Below are 21287 nucleotides of genomic sequence, written 5' to 3' on the forward strand. Positions count from 1 at the left end.
GGCGGAGCTGCACAGATGTTCTCTGAGGTCGCCCATCAGTGCCCTTGACCTCCTGGGACCTCGTCTGATGGGCGTCCGCGGTCCCAGACCTCACACCCACGTCCTGTATCATCTTCTCAAAACGTCCGCCGCGTGGGGTTTTCACTCTGAATTCGGGGAAGAATTCCTCAAACTGGCCTTTTGGTTTTCAAGTTCAGTTTTCCGCAGTATCCCTCTGTCTGTTTAGTGACTTTTGTTGGTTCTGGAGGAGGGTTATTTTATTTAATTCCAGGCATCCTTTTTCCTAATGGTCCGCTCTCGTTTTACTGCTGCGACGTTCTCTACAATCTCACGCTCTCTTTTTCGGTGTCAGGCCTGTGCCTGTGGACGCGTCCACTCTGTCTGTCCAGCCCCATCCCCTGGAACCTGGGGGTGCTGCCGAGCACTCGGGTTTTGACAGGAAGTTTTAGGGACTCCCTGGCAGGGGAGGTGTGCGGCCATGGATGTTCTCCCGTGGAAAACCCCATGTTTCCAGGCGGCGGCAGCACCGACGTCCCTGGCACTTGGAAGGGAGAGCAGGGGATGTTTCTGGAATCTTGCTTGGTTGACAGCATCTGTTTCCGTGCCCTGGTGGCCTCCAGAAAGGACACAAAGTCCAAGAAGATGTCTGCCTCTCTCCAGAAACCTGGCTCCACGGAGGGGTGCTGACGTGGACCACGTGGGGGGCCGTGTCCTCTTTGGGCCGGTCTAAATTCTGTTTCCCGCAGAGCCCGCGATTCTTTATTGCTTTTGCACGAATGTCGGGTTCTTTTTTTCTCAGTATTTTTTGTTGATTTGGTACCCATCAGGGAGGGTGCTTGATAAAGGAGCTCTCAGCCCGACTCGGTCAATCCAGAAAGTTCTGCATTGCTCGGGGTCCGAAATGCCTCTTTGCAGCCACGCGTGGGGTGTCCGTGTGGTTCTGTTTTCTCCCGGATCTGTGCAGTTCGTTTTCCCCATTGTGGTAACCACACGCAGCGGATAAACCAACTTGGAGCAAAAAAGCCCCATAGACCGAAATATTCACAGCAAAGTGAGCAAAATGGGGGTTCACGGGGCCGAGAGCCTGGCCCGTGCAGGGGGGGGGGTGTTTGATGAGGAAGAGCCCTATTGCCTCATCTGGTCCCAAGCCTCCCGGTCTTGCCGGCCACACAGCGGACCACCGCTGCCACCGGGCTGCCGCCATCCCCTGGGCCACGGGCTGGCTTGGGTAAGACGCTGTGCTTGGCGTTGGCCTCACTCCTGTGTTCCACTTATCTAAACCCTGCCCACGCCCCGCCGCCTGCCAGCCTCTGCCCCTTTTGTCTCCGTCCGCTTTCCGAGCTGCTTGGCCCGATCAGGTGCCTTTCAAGACGCCTCTGCCGTCCCTCCCTGAAGGGCTGGGAGCTCCCCGAGGTCAGAGGAGGGAACCACGCCGTGTTTGCTGGATGCCCCGAGACGACACGCAGGGATGCCTTTCGGGGATGAGCTCCCCGGGGGGGCGTGATCCGGGCGGCCGGAGAGGGCACCCGGGGACGCGGGTCTGCACGGGACCCCCAGCCTTACGCTTTTTCCGCTCGTTGTCAGCGGCCTCGCAGGTCCTGGCGTAGAGCAGGCGCGCGCTCCGCAGCTCCTCCTCCCTCCGCTGCCGGGCGCAGGCCGCCGTCGAATGCAGGTCGTGGCTCCTCTCCAGCTGCATCTGCAGCCGGGCCAGGTGCTGCTGGACCCCGTAGAGCTCCATGCCCAGCTCCTGCCGCTGCATTCGGCTTTGCTTGGTGGCCACGCTCTGCGGCGGGGAGAGAACCGGGTCACGGGAGGGAGGCGCACAGCGTGCGGGAGGCCGGACGGGCGCTACGCACCAGCTCCCGCAGCTCCAGCTTCAGACTCTCTATCTGGCGATTGAGGTGGTTCTTCAGCGCGGCCTGGAACCTCACCATCAGGGGCTGGAACGACGGAGAAGCGAGCCTGCTCACCCGCCCGCCCAGGCCTAAGCCGCCAGAGCTCTCCCGGGGGTGCAGAGGAGTTCTGGACAGGGGGCACCCCACTTCTGCCCAGGACATGCGCCGGCAGCCCTAGACTAAGGGCCCCCGAGGTCCCGTCCCAGGTGAGAGGGTGAGGCGAGCGGGTCAGAGCTTCCAGCAACGGCCCATCTTTCCCACCGGGAGCACCCGGCTTTCCGAAAGGGCCCAGCTCATCAGGATTCGCCTTCCCGGCTTTCCGGAGCTGGGGGGGGGCGCGGGACCTCACAAGCTGGGGGGTGCGCCCCAAGCAGGGGCTTGGAACTGAGGTGACTGCACCCCCCACCCAGCCTCCCAGATGTCTGCAGACATATTTGGCCTCACGGCTAAGGCGCAGGGGTGCTCCTGGCATCTGGTGGGTGGAGCCAGGGGTCCTGCGCAGGACAGCCTGACCCCAGAGAGTGACCAGGTCCCCTTGTCAGCAGTGCCAACACCGAGGACTGCTGATTCTGGGCGAATGAATGGAAAGGAGGAGGCAGTTCACAGAGCGGTTTTGCCCAGTGGGTGAGGGCAGCACGGGGCAGGGGGCTGGGCGTGGGGCGCGGGGACAGCAGCCAGCTCAGCAGCGGGTCGGGGGGCGTCTCTGGTTGCGCTCCACGTCAGGGCACCAGCAGGGCAGGGAGCACGTGCTTACGTGGTCGGGGTCCAGAACCACCAGCTGCTGTCCGTCTTCCTCGGCCTCGTCACTGCCCTCTGACTCCGTTCTCTCCAGGGTCCCCTCTTCGCCGGTGCTCAGCCGCTGGATCCGGTCCAGGAAGGCGGGGACGGCCCCTCTCTGGGGCTGTGCATCGGGCGCTTCTGGGGGGACACCTGGGGGCACAGCGAGCACTACTGAGGCATTAATGCGGTGGCTAATGAGGCCACTCTGCTGGTGCTGTCTGGGGACGCCGGTTTCCAACCTCAGGCAACACCACAGAAAAGAAAAAGACAAGACATCACATGGTTAGGGCTCAGGGCTTACAGCGTCTTCTGTTCTGAATCTTCTAGTCGTTGGTTTAACATGTTCCATAGAAAGGGTCGCATTTCAAAGGTGATGCATATGACCTTTACTATATTCCAAGAAGGAAATCTGTTTTGTAGATACTTTTTAGACACAAATAGTGAAGAGGAAAGGGGCTTCTTACTGATGGGCTACACTGATTTTATTTCTTTAATGGGAAACAGTTGATGAGATTGAAAAGAAGTATCAGTAAGGCTCTAGTTGCACCTTTCCGATCCGCGGGAGCTGGAGAGATCCTGTTCTATTTTTTTTTTTAATTAAAGATTTTATTTATTTACCTGAGGGAGAGAGAGCATGAGAGGGGAGAGGGTCAGAGGGAGAAGCAGACTCCCTCTGAGCAGGGAGCCCGATGTGGGACTCGATCTGAGGATTCCAGGATCATGACCTGAGCTGAAGGCAGTCGCTTAACTAACTGAGCGACCCGGGCGCCCTGATCCTGTTCTGTGTTTAACTCATTCCGGTGTGCACTGTCCTCACGTCCCTGTGAGTGGTGGGAAGCTTTATTGGTTGGACCATCCATGCTCGTGTATCATGAGGAATAAGAAACATCCTGGTCTATTTTCCCACGTTCACAACACGGGGATACGGGATGGGGTGTGCCGTGCGACCTTGGAGACTCAGCAAACACGCAGGCTTAGGGGTGTTGATGCCGAGCCCCTCTGTGAGACCGGGAGGCGGGAAGGGGTGGTGTAGGGGGCTGTGGTCTGGGATGCCATCGGTTCTCCCAGTCAAGGTCTGGTTCTGCTGTGTACTTGGGTAGGTCACTAAACGACTCTTAGGGTCTTTGTAAAATAGGAGAGCGGTTCCTCCCTCATTGGGTTACTGTAAGGGTTAAGTGAGGGGAGACAGAGCAAATGCTCTGTAAACATTATCCCTACCTGTTAAGGACAGTTGTATCTTTCGGCTCGCAGCCGAGTGGGAAACGAGGTAGCAGACGATGCCGGGGAGGGAAGGGGCTCATCCCGTGGGCAGGACCGCCCCTGACGCGGTACCTGGCTCCTGCAGGCGGGGCTCCTCCGTGCTCACGAGCAGCTCCTCCGAGTCCGAGGACGTGATGCTGCTTCCCTGGCTCAGTCGGAGGCGGTGTCGCGCCCCCAGAGGAAACACTTCCTGCTCCAGCCCGTCACTGGTCTGTTTCTAGAACAAGAACGACCAAACCTAAATCAACGAGGCCTTAATCAGGACCGAAAAGTTATTTGATTTTGATCTATTGCAGCGTTCAAACATCAACATCACTGCCGAAGCAGTACAACCCGGTCGGTGAAGCGTCTGCCTCTGGCGCAGGTCCTGATCCCAGGGTCCTGGGATGCAGCCCCGCATCGGGCTCTTGCTCCGTGGTGAGTCTGCTTCTCCCTCTCCCTCTGACGTGGAGGTGAAGACCACTGAACAGGTGAAGACCACTGTTATTGGAGCTTAATTAGCGGTCGTTAGGTCATGTTACTCTCCGAAGTTATGAACTCTTTGGGCTCACCATGTGGGGTCATGTTACTCTCCGAAGTTATGAACTCTTTGGGCTCACCATGTGGGGTGGGATCGTGGCTTTGTGGTTCTGGATGGTGGGTTCAGAGGAAGAGCAACCATCACAGCTGTGTGACTCTGGGCAGGGAATCCGTCCACCCAAGTCCTCGTCTGGACACGGGGGGGATCAGTATCCTCCCCAGAGGGTTGTTGTCAGTGTCCCTGGGCCGGAATGTCAAGGACAAAGGCATGTCCAGACCAGAGTCAAAGACGGAGGAATGTAACCCTACTCCTTGCTTTCCTTCCAAAACAACTCAAACCTGCAGCCAGCATGGGGGGCAGGGGCTGGCCTAATGTGGGGTGAGGAGGCCAGGATTCAGAGGCCATCCCTGGGTGAAGTCATTACCGCACAGGTGACAGGCCTGGGCCTGATGACAAGAGTCCCCACCGAGGACAGCCTGGCACAGAGTCAGAGCCCAAATATTTGGGGGCTGGCCTGGGTGAGGTTGGCCCAACAGGGACCAGGGCAGCCCAGTGTGGGGGTGTCTGGGTTCAGGTGTGGTGAGGAGCGTCCACTTGGGGGTGGACAAATGCAGCGGAGGTTCCATCCGGGGGACTGAGCAAATTACTAAGTGCGTTGGGGAGAATGGGAGTAGCCTTCTCATTGCTGGAAAAAGGACTTGGAAATTTGGAAGGGGAGGACGCTGAGAGGAACCCACTCAGCGGTGAGCTGTGTTGAGTGGGGTTGGCGTGAGATGTGTGTGTGTGGTATGTACGGTGTGTGTGGTGTGGTGTGTGTGTGTGCGTGCGCGTGTGTGTTTATGTGTGTGTGTGTGTGGCGTGGATGATGGTGAGAGAGCCTGGGGACGCTGACATCTTACTGGTGGTGAGATTACCTACCTACTCAAATCATGACTTCTAAATTTCATTTTCCATGAAAAGAAACCAGGCTTCTGGAGAAGTGTCTGATTCTAGGGCCGGTGGTCTGTGCCAAGAATGAGAAAACGTTCCAAGGACGACAGCGGTTAAAACAAAGAATGACTCCAGTTGTGTCAGAAGGACACAAAGGCCGATTTAGACGGGCTCTCACTGGCCATACTGGGGATGATTTCTATTCAGTGTTGTACTAGAAGTTCTGGCCAGAGAGAAGGCAAGAGAAAGATATGAAGGGCATCCAGATTGGAGAGGAAGAAGTTAAACCCCATTTATTCACAGAGACCATGATGATCTTTGTGAAAAATCCTACGATTCTATAAAAAAAAAAGAGCTACTAGCACTAACAAGGGTGTCTAGCAGTGTTGCTGAATATAAGACCAATATACAAAATTAGTTCTGTTTCTACATACAGCATGACACTCTGTACAAGACAGCGGCCAACAACTGGAAGCCATTTCCAACGGCATCAAAAGTGCAAAATAGTCAGGGATAAATCTGACCCAAGATGGGCCTAAACACGTGCTGAGAGGAAGACAAACTCCTAACAATATGGTGGTGGTTTGTTGTGATTTTTTCCCTTCCTTTGAAACACTCCCTTTTCCTATCTTAAACCAAGAGAGCACCTTCTTCATGCAGGTGAAGGGCAACTTCCCAGTGGAGAAGGCCGGCTCTTCTCACCCAAGGGTTCAACAGCCTCACTGGTAATGGGACAAGTGACATTCAGCACACCACTTCATAGGACATAAGGAGAACCAGCCTCCCTCTGGGACCCAATGATCATATGTTCCCAAGGGAAGATAACCCAGATCGCATCAAGAGGAAAACCAGGCAAATCCAACCTGAGAACCACCTTCAAGATGGCTGGCTGGTGACCTTTACAAGTGCCAAGGTCACTGAAGTCAAGGAAAGATTATGACCTAAGAGATGGGACGGCTAAAGGCAACATGTGATTCGGAACTGTATGTCTGCTATAAAAGGACCCTTGGTGAATGAGGCCTGAGGGTTATTCGGTAATGTAGTGAAATTTCCTGATTTTAATAGTGATATTTTGGTTGATTGTGGGAAGCATTCCTGGAAGCATAACTTATTCTCCAAGGCTTAAAAAAATAAAACAGGTCTTTCAATCACACTTCAACTGTTCTATAAGCCCATGCTTATTTAAAAATAATTTAAAAAGGAATATTATAAGATCATACCTCCTGTCATCATAATCATGATTACCCAGAATTACATCATCCCATATGGAAACCACCAGCAACAGGTGGTTATATAAATTAAAATTGATTACAATCCCCGTTAAAAATTCAGTTCCTCCTTCTCCCAGGCCACATTTCAAGTGCTCTGTAGCCCCTTGGCACTGGTGGCTACCATGTTGGACAGATGCCGAGCGTTTCCATCACCATGGAAAGTTTCACTGCACGGTGGTGCTCTGGGGACCAGAAGCCTGGTTGCCCTGACACAGAATGTTCCCGACTTGGGTCTGGGGGACACCAAAGAAAGGTCCAGAAACTCTTGGCATTCAAAAGTGGGTCCTGAGACCTAAGTTGGCTGAGAAATTTCTAATAGGGATTGCAGTTTGTTTCTATGATGTGCCTTTTATGTTAAAACAGTAACCTAACACTACAGGACCACAAACTACAAAGGCGATCAAACACTTTCATAAAATCGACCTCAGGGTCACTCACCGATTTGCTGGCCTGGGCTCCGGAAGCATCCTGGCCTGCTGGCTCGGAGGAGTCTACTACCTGCCGGGATGGCTGCGTGGAGATGTCCCTCAAGTCTCTGGATTCCGATGGGCGGGCGGCTTCTCTGTCTTCGGGAACACCTTCCCCGCTTAAGTGTTCATGCCACGAGCTGGGGCCCGTTTCCTCTTGGGGCACCTCCCCAGCACCCTCTTCTGAAGGAGCCAGATCTAAGGAACTGACTCTCCCTTCAGGGGATGAGGCTTCCATGTCAGACTCGAATTCCCCTTCAGATTCAAATTCCCCTTCAGATTCAAATTCGACTTCATCCCCTTCAAATTCGAATTCCTCTTCCATTTCTCCTTCTCCATCAATTCCCACTTCTTCAGCTTCCCCTCCCCCCTCAGCTTCCATTTCCCCCTCAGCTTCCATTTCTCCTTCACTTGTGACTTCCCCAGGGGCCGTGATCTCCTCCTCAGAGAGCTCGGTGGCACTAGCAGCCTCATCCGTGTTTGGGTCACTGGTCTTCCCGGTGGGGGATACCTGGAGATTTGTGGCAGGAAAAAGAAAAACCAGGAAACACAGTCAAAGGCTCCCGTGAAGTTCTGTTGGTAACTGCGCAATCACACTGGAGGGGAACTGGCCCCCGCACACGTCCGCGTCCCCGGGAGAGTCTGCTCCGCGTTCTGTCTGTTCTTTACAGGGTTTGTAAGGTTCTGCACCGTTCCTTGCGGAACTCAGGGTCTGAAACCCGCGGGTGATCTGAGTAGGGAACGCGGGACAACCCAGCGAGCCGCCAGCACTTAAGAACGGGGAGAGGAAAATGAGTTTCTCTGCCCAGGGACTGAGTCTGCTTTGGGCCGGGTACAGGATCAGGGTGCAGTTTTCTTGAGCAGCTCTTCTCTCCTTAACCCCCAGGAAAGACAAGCCCAGCACAGCCTACCCCACGGGGAACTTTACCCTGTCGCTTTCATGATTCCCGGCCTCCCCGCCTTCAAGAGCTGACTCGCTTTCCTGCTGAGACCTAGGGGCAGAAATACAGTTTAACAGTTTCAAAGAATAGTGTTCTTTCCCTTGGCATTGATTATCTCCTGGTGTCTGTCTATACTATTATGGACTTGTTGATTATCTGCCTCCCCTCTGGGCTGCTGGCTGTTTGTCACCAACCCCAGCACTAGGTCATGCTTGTCATGTGGAGGGAGCACAGGCCACACAAGAGTTGTTCCATGAGTGAATGAAATGATGGAAACATTCAGAGAACAGCATCGGTACATTGTAACAGAAAAGTAACCTGATATATACTTAAACATACTTTCCCCAGCCCAATGGGGCAAAGAAACACAGTGTAAGAGAAAGTTGCACAAAAGGGACAAAGAAGTACAAGAATATCATGATTTACATTCTTACAATTATTTTTTTCTAATTAAAAATACAAGCTTTCCTTTTTCTTTTCTTTCTTTTTTTTAAGTCAAAGTGATACAGAAATGTGTGACACAGACAATGAAAATCCTCCCTGACTTTTCCTCCCGTTCTCAAGATAACCACTAGTAGTAAAAGAGACTTAAGGGTATCTTCTTGCAAATATTTTTCTACACATTTGAACACACACACAATTAGGGGTCACCCTCTACAGACTGTTTCCCATTTAGTGTTTTCGTTTAAGGTAACCTGGACCTCTTTCCATGTCAGTATATACAAACCTATATTTAAAAAAAAAGGGAGACACCGCGGAAACGTCTAAGGTAAAAGGTCCAATTCCTCAAAAGAGTTTCTGTCCCCGGCCCTGGCCCCCTCCTGGAGGCCTGGCGGTGGCAGGGGAGGTTGGGGTCCCCGCGGTCAGGAAGCCCCCCGGGGATCCTCCGCACTCCGAGAGACCCCGCGCAGCCCCCAGCCCCCGCGCTTCCTGCTGGTCTACAAGGACGGGAGCTCTCCGCAGGCACCGCCGGGCATCGTGGTTGCCATGGTTACTGCGGGCCGAGCGAGCCGGGTTTCGGGAGCCCAGCGGCCCGAGCGCGGGGAGAGAGGGAGAGGGCGGGAGCGGACAAAGGGACGGGAGACGAGGAAGGGCGCGCAGGGCTGGGGGTGGCCGGGGAGGTGGGAAAGGCCGGGAGGGCGGGGGCGGACCCGGCCGAGGCGCGGGGCCAAGGGCGAGAGGGCAAGGGGGAGGCATGGAGGCCTCTTGGATGCCCGCGACCCACGCCCCGCTTACCCGCCGTCCTGGTCACCCGGCTCCGCCATCTCCCGTTGCTAGGCGACGCCGTCAACATCCGGCAGGCGGGGACCACGCGCGGGGCCGGCGCGGGCGGCGCGGTCTCTGTGCCCCGGCTGCGCGCTGGAAACGCGGAGCAGCTTCCTACGTCAATTCATTAAACACTAACACAGTCTCCCGTCTCTGAGTCCGAGCTCTGTCCCGCTGGCTCAGGTCCGTAAAGAACAGCCGTGTCCACGAGCGTCCAGCCAGCAACTCCGATGCCCCAGGGACAGGGACAGGCACGCGGGGATCCGCGGCCGCTCCGCGCCCCGAAGGTGGCAGGCGGAGGTGGGGGCGCACACTGCACCTAGGGGCTGCCCGGGGGCGTCGCAGCCCGGTGCCCGCCCGTCCATCTCCAGACCAGGGGGGCTCGGCGTCCCCTCCGCGGGGACGGAGAAGGGGTGCTCAGTGGCTTTGTTGTGGGTGATGCTCCCTTCTTACCCCAAATAGGGAACATACAAATGGAGAGGGCGGGACAGAGAGGCGAGCGCGCACGTGAAGCGTCCCAGGGGTCCTGTGTTCCCTGCGGGGAAGGTTGGGCTGGGGCTGCCATCCGCGCCCAAGTCCCGGGACCCGGGATTAGGACGTCCGGGCACAGGGGACTTGGTCCGAGGCGAAAGGTGACTGGGGCAGCGTAGGGGCGAACCAAGAGGTTGGAGGGGGAGGGCTCGGCGGGTAATGGGGTTGGGCCCGGGGCGGGGTTGGGGTCCGGGTTGGGAGGGGTCTGGGCTGGGCCGGCTGGGCAGGGTCAGGTTCGGGTCCCGGTCCGGGTCCGGGTCCGGGTCCGGGTCCGGGTCCGGGTCCGGGTTGCAGTCTGGGTTGGATCAGGGGCCGGGTTAGGCCCGAGGCCGGTTTGGGGTTGGGATGGGCCCGGGTCCGGGTTGGAGTCCCGGCGGGACCAGGCACCGGGTGGGCCCAGGGACCGGTTTAGGGGTGGGCTTAGCGTCTGGGCGGGCCGGGGCGGGCCGGGGCGGGCCCGGTGGGGCCGGGGGCGGGCCGGGGGCCGGGCCTCGCCGCGCGTCCCCGCCCCGCCGCGCCTCACTGGCGGCGGCGGCGGCGGCGGCGGCAGCGGCGGCGGCGGCGGAGGCTCCGGGACCCGCCGCGAATCCGGCCCCCGCTGCGGGACCCGGGGGGGTATCGGGGCCCCGGAAGGGACCGCGCGGGCGGGGGCCGAGAAACGGGGGTGGGGGAGCGGGCGGCGCCCCCTCCGCGGGGACGGGGCGGGGGCGCGCGCGGGGCGCTGGGCCTGGCGCGGCGGGGCCCGGGAGGAGCCGGGGTCCGGCCGCAGGCGCGGGAGGCGCGGGGCCCGGGCGCGAGCGGGACGGCGTGGAAGCCCTGCGGCTCGCGCAGACGCGCCCGGGACCCCCTCCCCGGCGGGTGCGGGCGCCCGGGCCGGGAGCGGACCTGATCCGGGGAGACGCCGTACCCGCCTGCGTGGAACCGTGGACCCGAGAACTTGGCGGTCTTTGTCTTGCTGGATCGTCAGAGCCCGCGAGGGAGAACTTGGAGGGGCCGCCGCGTGCGGACGCGGCCCCCGAAGTGAGCCTCCCGGCCCCGTGGCGCGCTCCCGGCCTTGCGGGGCCTTGGGGTCGGCGGTCTGGCAGGAGGAACCGCGTGTAAGGAAACGCATGTCCCCCAGCCCCGGGCTCTTCCCCCTTGTTTCACTTAAAAAAAGAAAGAAAGAAAGAGTAGAAAAAAGGAGAAGGAAAAAAAAATAGGCAATTTAAGACGGCTAAATATACGCTCAGGAGCTCTGCCAGAAGCCGGTGGATTTGAAATCCTGTTATCGCACACTGCGAAGCTGGTGTCGTATGTTGGCCACGATCTAGTTCAGATTCTCTTCCGAGATGGAGAACGACATAGCACGTTCTGATGCCCGCTCGGAAGTTTGTCCTCCTGCCCCACCAGGTTCCTAGGAGGAGCGGGACTGGTCGCCCCCTGTCCCTCACAGGCGCCCCCTCCCACACTGGTCTTACCAATCATTTTTTGTTTTGTTTTGTTTTGTTTTAACCACCTGGAAGGCCCAAGTTCTTGCATCCGGAGGAAGGGAGACACGGTTCTCAGAAATGGCCATGTGGGGTGGCGCAGAAGGCCAGAGCCCAGAAGTCCGTTCCCAGTCTGCCAATGGGTGGATGAGACAACTTTTAAGAATCTGTGTTGTCAGGTTTAGAAATTCCTCGGTTGAAATATTAATTGATGAGTGACTCCTGAAGGCTTTGAAGAATCACGGAAACTTGCAAAGAGGATTATTGAAGCGCTCTTGGCTGGTAGTAGTAACTGGGGACTTGAGCAGCCGCCCGGTGTTGGTACCAGGAGGCGGGGGGATGCTGAGTGCCGTTATTATGTGTTCTGTGGCACTTATTGGCGTGTGGCTTGTTGATGGTGGGCAAAATCTCAGGACATGGCAGGTGAAAGTTCTTAAGGGAGTTTAAAAACCCTCCGGTGATGATGGTTGTTGTGTATATACTTTCTGATTATTACTTAGTCCCCAGAACAAGCCCATAAAGTCAAGAGTGAGGTTATCCCCATAACAGAGGGGAACCCTGGGCCTTAGGGAGGTAAGTTCCCCAAGTTCATGCCCCGAGGACAGAACCAAGTTTGTGCATCCTCGGGCTCAGGATGCTGCAGCCCCAGAAACGGCTGTGCCCGCTGCCCCCTCCCTTGGAAGGGGTGCCTGCTGTTCGCATGCACATGCTCTTCCCTACCCCTCTTTTTGCAGACAGGAGAACACGGTTCGTTCTACCCGATGAGTCATAAAAAAGCAAGGGAGTGGGAACGAATCCCATGTCACCAGCAGCGGCTAGCATCCGTTCCCTTTCGTGCAGAAAGAGCCTCCCGGGGCCTTGGATACAGATATCTGAGAGAGCAGCCGTGGGGTTTCTGGAGCCTGCCTGCTCGCACAGGTCTCTCAGCCCTGGTTTGGGGTGGCTCTGTGCCATGGCTAAAGTGTGGCCGCCCGGGTGAACTGCTGGGTTCAGACGCCAGCCCTGGTCCATGGCACCGACTGCTTTCCTCTGTGCCTTAGCCTCTCCGTCTGTGCCGTGAAGATCGCTGTACCCACGTCCCGGGCGTCAGTCATCCTGAGGACCTAGTGCCTGGCGCATACTCAGCATTATACTTTGTAACAAAATGTTATCGATGACCATCCCTTGGATTGTTCATAGTGAGCAAATTGGTAAAAACATTTTGATGTTGTTTCTTTTCTTTTTTTTTTTTTTTAAGATTTTATTTATTTATTTGACAGAGAGAAATCACAAGTAGATGGAGAGGCAGGCAGAGAGACAGAGAGAGGGAAGCAGGCTCCCTGCTGAGCACAGAGCCCGATGCGGGACTTGATCCCAGGACCCTGAGATCATGACCTGAGCTGAAGGCAGCGGCTTAACCCACTGAGCCACCCAGGTGCCCCTGATGTTGTTTCTTAATTCCTCGTGTGCGTGGTCCATCAGCCGGAAGCTGATCTGTACAGCCCCGGAGTTCGCTGCGTAGGAAGTGACGCTCTTCGCTTCGTAACTTCGCGGGGCGCTGGGTCCCACAGGCTGTTCCCCGGGACCAGGGCGCCCAGGCTGTCTGCAACACAGACTCAGCTCGAGATTTGTCCACCGCCCCCTCCCCCGCAGCGGCGGGACCTCGAATTTCTCACAGGCCTGAATCTTCTCGTGTAAGATTAGCCACGTAGTTTCACACGGTGGGGACAGCGTGGGGAGGATGGGCTTGCGGCTGCACAGTGAGGCAAGTGTAGCAGCTGGGGCCCGGGGGGGGTTTTACTGATAAACACTGTATTTCTATAAAATTGGTGAACATCGGTGAGCCTGGTGCACAGACTTGAAAGCAGGAATCTGCAGCCTCCCCTCCCCGCAGATTCAGGGAAATAGTCTAGGAGATCTTTTTTATTTCACTTCAGTGGTGGTGAGTGTGTGTGTGTGTGTTTGTGTGTGTGTTTAAGGGTTTTTATTTACTCATGAGACACAGAGAGAGAGAGGCAGAGGGGAAAGCAAACTCCCTGCTGAGCTGGGGGTCCCAGGCGGGACTCGATCCCAGGACTCTGAGATCATGTCCTGAGCCGAAGGCACGTGCTTCCCTGACTGAGCCACCCAGGCACCCAGGGGTGGTGGTTTTTTGTTTTTTGTTTTTGCTGTTGACCACCTGTGTGTCCTTGGGCACTGGGTCTTGGGTCACTAAGAAATCTGTTTTGATGAGCTGTCCCATAATGTCCGACCTGAAGCATATCTTTTACTGTGTCTTCTGACCTGATAGAGTCCTCAGGGAGGAGCAAGGTCCGGCCGCTTAAAGACTCAGTGAGATGCTCCCCAAGCCCTCACCCAGCACGGTGGTGTGCCCTGCTCTTGCTGAACCTTGGACGGCCAGTCTGTCCAGGTGTTTAAAGGTCACACAGGTGATGAGCCACCCAGAGGGGTCCACCTGGCCGCAGGTGCACAGGTGCGGAGTCTGTGTCTTCTCCCTGCTCTGTCCGGGTCGGTCGCTGCAGGAACCACCTCAGTAGCCCACGTCGGTCCTAGTTTGTGCTCTTGGCTTTACATGCTGGTTTTTCGCCCTGAGTGACCCAGAATGCACGAGTCTGGTAAATTGGTCGTTCCACCTCTGTCTTTCCGAAATTGGGGCCAAGGGTGTACGTAACAGAAGTCATTTTACACTTTCCTCTGTCAAGTTCTGTAACTAAAATCTTAGGGGAACCATAGAGACATCAGGTGCACCTAACCCACCGTTGGGTCATTGGGTGGCTTCCTGGCTGGGTTTGCACCTTTCCTTGCTTTTGGGGGTCCAGTCCTTCCTTGTTCCTCGATCCTGGCTCATGTCTAAGGTCAGTTTCATCTCCCAGGCCCTACTTTCCTGGCTTTTTGGGAGGAAATAGTGTTTTGGTATTTGCTGTCAAGGGGGCGCAAGCAGCAGATGGCCTCCCGAGTGAGAGGCAGAGGCCTTGGGATTTTCCAGGGAGTAGGTGATAATCAAAGTGACAGCTGGGCCGCCGAAAGAGGGAAGTCACAGCGAAGCTGGCCGTCCGCTCCCCCTCCTGTTTCTGTCCTGTCCTTACGGTCTCTTAAATGTCCTTTCCCAGATGGCAGTTGGTCCAAGCCTCCTGCCCTGGGGCTTCTGTCCTACACTATATTCCTTCCTTTTATTTTATTTTATTTTTAAGATTTTATTTATTTATTTGTCAGAGAGAGAGAGAGAGAGAGCACACGCACAAGCAGGCAGAGGTGGCACGCAGAGGTAGAGAAGCAGGCTCCCCGCTGAGCAAGGAGCCCCACGCGGGGCTCGATCCCAGGACCCTGAGACAATGACCTGAGTCAAAGGCAGAGGCTTAACCCACTGAGCCACCCAGGCGTCCCTGTTCCTTCATTTTGAATACAAGCTGATCATCTTGTCCTCCCTTGTAGGCAGAGGCCCCGCCCACAGCGACCCTGCTTTGGGTGACGATCTTCTCCATGGGCATCCTGAACGTGATGTATGTGTCGGGAAGACCCTTTCCTTCCACGACGGTTCCGTAACGCGAAGGGGAGCACCGCAGGGAGGACAGGCCGTGTTAGCCCACAGGTCTCTTGTCTGCACAATGAGACTTGGAAGACCCAGCTTCCCCAAATCGTGTACCCCAAGGATTGGGTTCTGAGCCCGTCTACCTGCGGGGTGTAGATCTCCCTCTAAACTGCAGAGCTGGGGCTTCTGGGAAGGACCGAGGCACACATGCCTGGGAGAGAGGGCTGGGGTCTCCTGGAACCGGTGTTAGCAGCAGACGTTGCATGGGAGGAACATGATCCTTGTTTTTGTGTGTCTGGCTCCTGGTTAAATAGCATCGCCTGTTCCCTGCTCTGCGTGGATCTGGCTTTGGGAGCAAAGCGGGGGAACCGGTTCCTGCCAGCGCCGTGGCAAGGCCTATTGCGGTGTGCCCGTGCCGGGGTCGGGGCTGGGTCATCCCCTGTGGGCTCCTTCCCATCACATGTTCCCTAACGTGTCCAGCGGCCCTCCACCCCTCCCTGCCTCCCCCCACGCGGTGAGTGGCTGTCAGGATGGCTGTGGGCTCGAGCCTCCGGTCCGCAGGAACAGGCCGCCCCGGGACTCGTCGGGACCACGCTCGACCTGCTGACAGCTGCATCCCACGAGCCAGGTGGGCCCGAGGCAGGTGCACGGCACAGAGCAGCGAACGGGAGAAGTCAAGCTCCTGCTCTTAGAGTGGCCGCCAGCTGCCCCATCTGTCTGGTCTTCCTAGGGAGGTTCCGGGAGAGAACTTTGCACCTTTGCTCCTGTTTGCTTTTCTGGTTGGCAAATGATGGGGCCCCTTAATGCCAGGACAGGAAACCAGGGCTCTGGGTGGAGGAGGACGCCAAGGGCAGGCCCTGGCGTGAGTGCGCCCTTTCCTCCCATCTGTCCTGCTGGGAGCCCGTGTCCTCCTCTCTTCTGGCTCTAGGCCTGGGGTCCCCCTCATATTGTCTAAAAGGTGGTCGCCCTGCATAGGCATTTGACAGTCGGGGGGTGAGTTGGAAGTCCGTGCTTTCCTGCGTCTTTGCCGTGACGTGCTGTGCCGTGTCAGTGGTAGAACGGTTCCCAGAGACGTCTGTGTCCAAATCCTGGGAACCTGGGACTCAGTTAGGGTCCGTGGCATTAAGGTTGCTCGCTCATCAGGCATCCTAGAGATGGAGAGATTGTCCTGGATCATCCAGTGGGACCAGTGCCGTCCCAGGGTCCTTAGATGCAGAAGGAGGGGAAAGACAGCACCAGAGCCCTGTGCTGGGGTGGGGGTGGGGGGAACCAGAATGGGCACCGGTAACTTTGGAGGTGGAGGGAGGGCCACGAGCCCAGGGCTGTGGGAGGAGTCCAGAGACTGGTAAAGGTAGGGACGCGGATTCTCCCCGGAGGCGGCGCAGCCCTTCCCACACCTTGGTTTGAGCCGGGTGAGCCCGGGTGGGACGCGTGGCCTTCAGACCTGTGAGCTTATTTGTTTGGGTTTTCAGCTGCGGAATGTGTGGTGATGGGAAACTTACAGCAGCCACGGAAAACCAGCGCGGGGGACGGCGGTGCCTTCCGAAGGAAGCAGACGGGCGACTTAGGTCTTTTCTAAAGGACGTCACTTCTTACTGTGTTTTGCTCCTTTCTGGCTTCTCAGTGACTTAGGCTCTGTCTCTGGCCAGGACCCTTCTCCCCAGGTATAAATCACCAATTCCTGGGGAACAAATTTTGGGTAATGGAGGTCTCTGCTTCACCCTGAAAATATTGGAGGAGGGCCCTGCACCAGCACCGCCACACTGAGCTCCACGGCCTCTGCTGCCCCTGGGCCGGGGCTGGTGGCAGGTGCTCCCGGGGCGTCCGGGGGCGAGCGCGGTCGAGGGGGACCGACCACCCCCTGCCCCTGGCCCCGAGCCAGCAGCAGGGCCAGGTCCAAACACCTGCCGCTTCCCGGCTGCCCACTCTCAGCCACCCCCAACCCCTGTCCTGGGTCCCCGGTTTCCCTTCCCCTGCAGGCTGCCGGCGGCTGAGAACCCGCAGTTCTGGAAGGTATTGGGAGAGCCACCAGGAGCGGGGAGGGCCTTCTGTCGAGGGAGCTCGGTGTCACGGACATGTGTGTGTGTTTTGAGGGGAGGCCAAGTTCTGTTCTTTCGAACGACACAATAGCCTATTGGCAAAAATCTGGCCCGACCTCGTGGTCACCATGGCTCAGAGCAGTACAGAGCTCGGCTTACCATCGTGGGTCCACAGATGGCTGGAGACCAGCCCCCCGCCGTTCTTACTTTATACCTTTTAAAATCACTACTTTCTTTCTTTCTTTTTCTTTTTTCTTTTCTTTTTTTTTTTTTTTTTTTGCACCCGGAATGATGCTCATTCTGGATCTTGGCTTCCTCCATCTCCGGCTCCCCGTGCTGGCATCGCTGTCCTTTCCGTCAGCAAAAACCAAGCACGTGGACCTCTACTGCAGGTGGCATTCTGGTGGGCACATCCGTCAGGAAGGGGTCTTGGACTCAGGAGCTTATCACCTAAAATCCACAAGCCCGACACAGGCGTGACCGTTTTAATGTAGAAACGTTAGGGGAACGGATCAGAGGAGAATTCGGTTTTTATCTTCGTCAGGGGTCTACCGGGATCCGCCTCCCTCTTCACCCTCCTCTCTCGGGGATGGGGACGGCCCGGGATGTCGGTACAATGCGCTCTGAGCCTCTCGGCTGCTGTTTTGATTTCAGCGAATGCCGAGTCCTTGCGGGGGGAGCCGGGTAGCTGCTTCTGGCCGCAGGCTCTTCTCAGGTCCCTTTCTTCCAAGCATGAGCTGATCTCCGCTAATGGCACTTAAAGGGTGTGCTGGTTGTGTGTCTGCCCCCAGCTCTGTCCGAGGTAGAAGGTGAGTAAGTCACCTGCCCAGAGACCCCAGACCCACAAGGGCACCTGGTGTTCTCCTTGCTCAGAATCTTGTCCCCGGGAAGAAATTCTGGAGCACAGCTTTCTGGTCTACCAGGAGGGGTCGTTCTCTGTGCTCCTCCCATCCCCGCGGGTCACCAGGTCCCAAAGGTCACAAGCATAAACTGCTTTGCAGGTTTTGAGTGAAGCACTCAGGGTCAAGCATCTTGCGGACTCGAGGACAGGAGAGAGATCCCCTTCAGGGCGTGCAGCTCTGGCCAGGCCCTGGCATTGCTACTGCTGTCCGTCAGCCTGGACACCCGAGGTCCCTTTGCCACGCTGCTGCCCCTCGTCCTGCCTCTGGCTCCCAGCCCATCCCCTGCCTCCCTCCGCTCCCAGCCCGCCCCCTGCCTCCATCCGCCTGAGTCCTCTCGGCCGGCATTCTCCGGGGATGTGCACTCTGGTCTCCACCCTCTTAAAATTAAATTTTATTTTTTAGAGTGTTTTAGGTTTACCAAAAACAGTGCAGAGAGCATCTGGACACCCCTCTCCGGGTTCCACTATTATGGTATTTTTCATCTCGGTCAAGGATACAGAGTGGTGCCCACTTGGGCCATTTTGAAACGTGCAGTTTCGTGGCATTGGGGCCGTTCACATCTTTGTGCCGCGGGTCCCTGTCCACCCCGGGAATTTTTTATTCTGCGTCTCCCACCCAGCTTCCCTGGGTGCTGCCTGCCGGGCCCTGTCCCCTTCCCCTTCCCTTCCTGCCTGACCAGCCAGCTCTACAGGGGGCAGGCCTCCCTCCCTCCCTCCCCGTTCCACCTCACCACTGCTCTGTGTCACGCCATGGCCTCTTCCTGGACCTGTGCCCTGTTCTGGACACCTTGTCCATCTCCAAATTTCCTCTTTTCAAAGGACACCAGCCACACTGGATCCGGCCTCTCTAATGGCCTAATTCCAACCTGATCACCTCTGTAAAGACCCGTCTCTGAATACAGCCGCATTCTGAGGTGCTGGGCGGGGGCTTGGAGCTTCATCGTGTAATTTGGGCGTTGGGGGAAGACACACGCTTAGACTCATTAACACGTGGGAGAATGCACTTACGCTGCGACAGAAAGCAAGACTCCGGTCACCCCCGTGGGGCATCTTTGCTTTTTTATAAGATGACACAGAAGATAGGAGCAGACACGCAAACGGTTTCGGATCCTGTGATTTAAGGCACTTGTGTTCTTCTTTGTGCTTCTCTGAGCTTGCTGCCTAATTTACAAAAAAAAAAAAAGCATTCAAAAATAGGTCAAGGGCTCTCTCGGCGAGCAGTGTGGTAGCAGAGACTGGGAACCGGGTTTCATGTCAATGAAGGCGGCTCACGGAGGAGCAAAGGCATTTGGAGAGCGCGTGGGAAGTGTCTGAAGACGGTGACTATTTGTGGGGGCGTTTGACAGACATCCCCCAGGGTGCGGCCTGCCGCAGGACACTCTGGGGCCGGAGCTGGGGGGACTGTCCCCTGCCCACCCAGGTGGTGGTGGTGGGGTGGGAGCTGAACTCTGAGCACAGGGGACGAAGGTCTTAGGCCCCAAGTTTCTCTGCTCCCCAAGTGACCCGAATGCTCGGAACCCGTTTTCTCGTTTGCAGGACTTGCTTGTAGGAGGTCGCGTGGGCCAGAGTCTCGGGACCGGAGAGCGTGCGGGCTGCGTCGGGTGTGCGGGGAAAGGGGATTGTGAGCGCTTGTGTTTTGGGACGCCCTTCAAACCTTCCAGCACGTTCTTCGGATTGTCCTCCGCGGTGGCAGACATCTTCACGGAAGGGCGGTTTGGGTTCCAGACTCCGCCGACAGCTGTTTGCAGTCTCGTCGGAGTTAACGAAGGGACACGGGGGGAGCCCCCGAGGGAGCCGAGGCCTCGGCCGCAGTGTGGGTCCCGGCTGAGCTGCCCTTAACGCGAAACAGACCCCAGACTCCAGAGGCCGGGGGGACGTCGCGTCGCTCGTTTCCGCATGGATTATGGGCCGAAACGATCCTGTTTGGGGAATAAGGACTGAAATGAATGTGTGTCACCAAAGTTAGATTAATGTAGATTTCTGTTCACTTTTTAAAACGTGGCTGGGGGACGTTAGCAAACCGGGCAGCGCTGGTCTAGAAAGAAGGGACTCATTTTCTTGTACGGCTCGCGAAGGGACCTTGTTCTGGAACGATTCTTGAAGGCTAAACATATTCTGGACAGCAGCGTCGTCACTAGAATAACAGTTAGTTGCACAGACGACGCAATATGTAGGGTGTATGATTTTTTTTTTTTAAAGAATTTTATATGGAGGTTGACAGGTGCTGGGGCTTGCCTCCAACTTCAGACAGCAGACCAGTGGGCTTAAGGGGTGGGCACCCCCTTGACCTGGAGAGGCCGGGAAGGCTTCCCGGAGAGGCTGGCCTGGAGGCAGTTGCGGTAGAGAGAGGGGCCGAGTATCCAGAAGGTGGCCTGAGCCAGGGGTCAGCTGTCTGCAGCCCATGGGCCAAATCAAGCCTTCTGCTTGTTTTCTAGTCTTGGAGCTAAGGTTGGGTTTTATATTTTTAAATGATTGGGAAAAAACTAAAAGGAGAATTTTCTGTGAGACATAGAGATTGGGAGATTCAGGTGAGAGAGTCCGTGAGTCAAGTCTCACTGGGTCACAGACACCCCTTCTGGTTCCCGTCTGTGGCCGCTGTCACACGGTGGGACCGGCAGCCGCGGGGCCCGATGATTACTGAATGGTCCTTGAGGTCAGCTGGCCGCCCCCTGGCCAGGGGGGTTGAGAGTGTTGGCCTGGGGGAAGCCTTCGAGGGGTGGATTCGGGCCCTGGATACGACCAGGAGTGGAGTGATGTTCTCGGCTTGTGGCTGAGGCAGTGAGGGTCCCAGAACCGTGATTTTCAAGGCGATGTCGATATTGGGAACCCCGGTCATTCGGGAGAAGGGCGTGATGGATCTTTCTAGGTAAAGATGCGGACGAGGGAGGGGCGACTTTCGGGTGGCAGGAAGCCATTAGAAGAATCTTGTGCTTGGGAGAGTTAGTGACTTTCTGGGGAGATCTGAGAACAGAGTTGAGGGCATGGGAGGGGCCCCCAGAGGGCCGGGGGCTGAGGATCCGGCATGGAGCCCCCCTGGCCTCGGACAGTGAAGGGCACCCTGAGCCCGGCCCCCCTGCCCCAGGAGCCTGTGCAAACCCTCCAGCAGAAAGAGCCTCAGGTAGGGAACCCTGCAAACCAGCTCTGGGTTGGGGGAGAAGCGTCAGAAATGCAGGAGGTTCAAAGAGTTATTGTCCTCCAGTGAGACAGACAGGACATAAAACTGCACAGCCGCTTACTGAGTGACATTAAGTCCCTTCACGCCGCTGTGGGGCCGTCACCGCCATCCGTGTCCAGAACATTGTTGTCGTCCCAAACTGAAAATTTGGCCCCCAAAACACTAACTCCCCATCCCGCCCCTCCCCCAGCCCCTGGCGCCCGGCCCCCCATCCTACGTTCTTTCTCTGTGAATCTGACCCACGACTCCAGTGGCCTCATGGACGTGGAATCCTACACTCTGTGTCTTTCTGTGCGTGGCTGACGTCACCGGGCACAGTGTCCTTGAGGTCCACCCG

The 21287-nt window shown here is 56.9% G+C and overlaps 2 protein-coding genes across 2 annotated transcripts in view; one reads left to right on the top strand and one right to left on the bottom strand.

The window, feature by feature from the left end:
* Positions 1-9345, bottom strand: part of CCDC40 (coiled-coil domain containing 40) — a 31459-nt gene extending 22114 nt beyond the window's left edge. Inside the window, exons 1-7 of the mRNA XM_044250196.1 lie at positions 9301-9345; positions 8052-8115; positions 7095-7634; positions 4008-4152; positions 2650-2846; positions 1855-1940; positions 1564-1781 (exon numbers count right to left, since the gene is read on the bottom strand). Coding sequence (XP_044106131.1) covers positions 1564-1781; positions 1855-1940; positions 2650-2846; positions 4008-4152; positions 7095-7634; positions 8052-8115; positions 9301-9329 — 1279 coding nt within the window. The 5' untranslated portion in view covers positions 9330-9345. The remainder of the gene's footprint in view (positions 1-1563; positions 1782-1854; positions 1941-2649; positions 2847-4007; positions 4153-7094; positions 7635-8051; positions 8116-9300) is intronic.
* Positions 9346-10447: 1102 nt separating this feature from the next.
* TBC1D16 (TBC1 domain family member 16) overlaps positions 10448-21287 on the top strand; it is a 71983-nt gene continuing 61143 nt past the window's right edge. Inside the window, exon 1 of the mRNA XM_044247286.1 lies at positions 10448-10472. The gene's annotated coding sequence lies outside the window, so the exon portion shown is untranslated. The remainder of the gene's footprint in view (positions 10473-21287) is intronic.

Source organism: Neovison vison, chromosome 5 (assembly GCF_020171115.1).
Source record: "Neovison vison isolate M4711 chromosome 5, ASM_NN_V1, whole genome shotgun sequence".
Taxonomy (NCBI): domain Eukaryota; kingdom Metazoa; phylum Chordata; class Mammalia; order Carnivora; family Mustelidae; genus Neogale; species Neogale vison.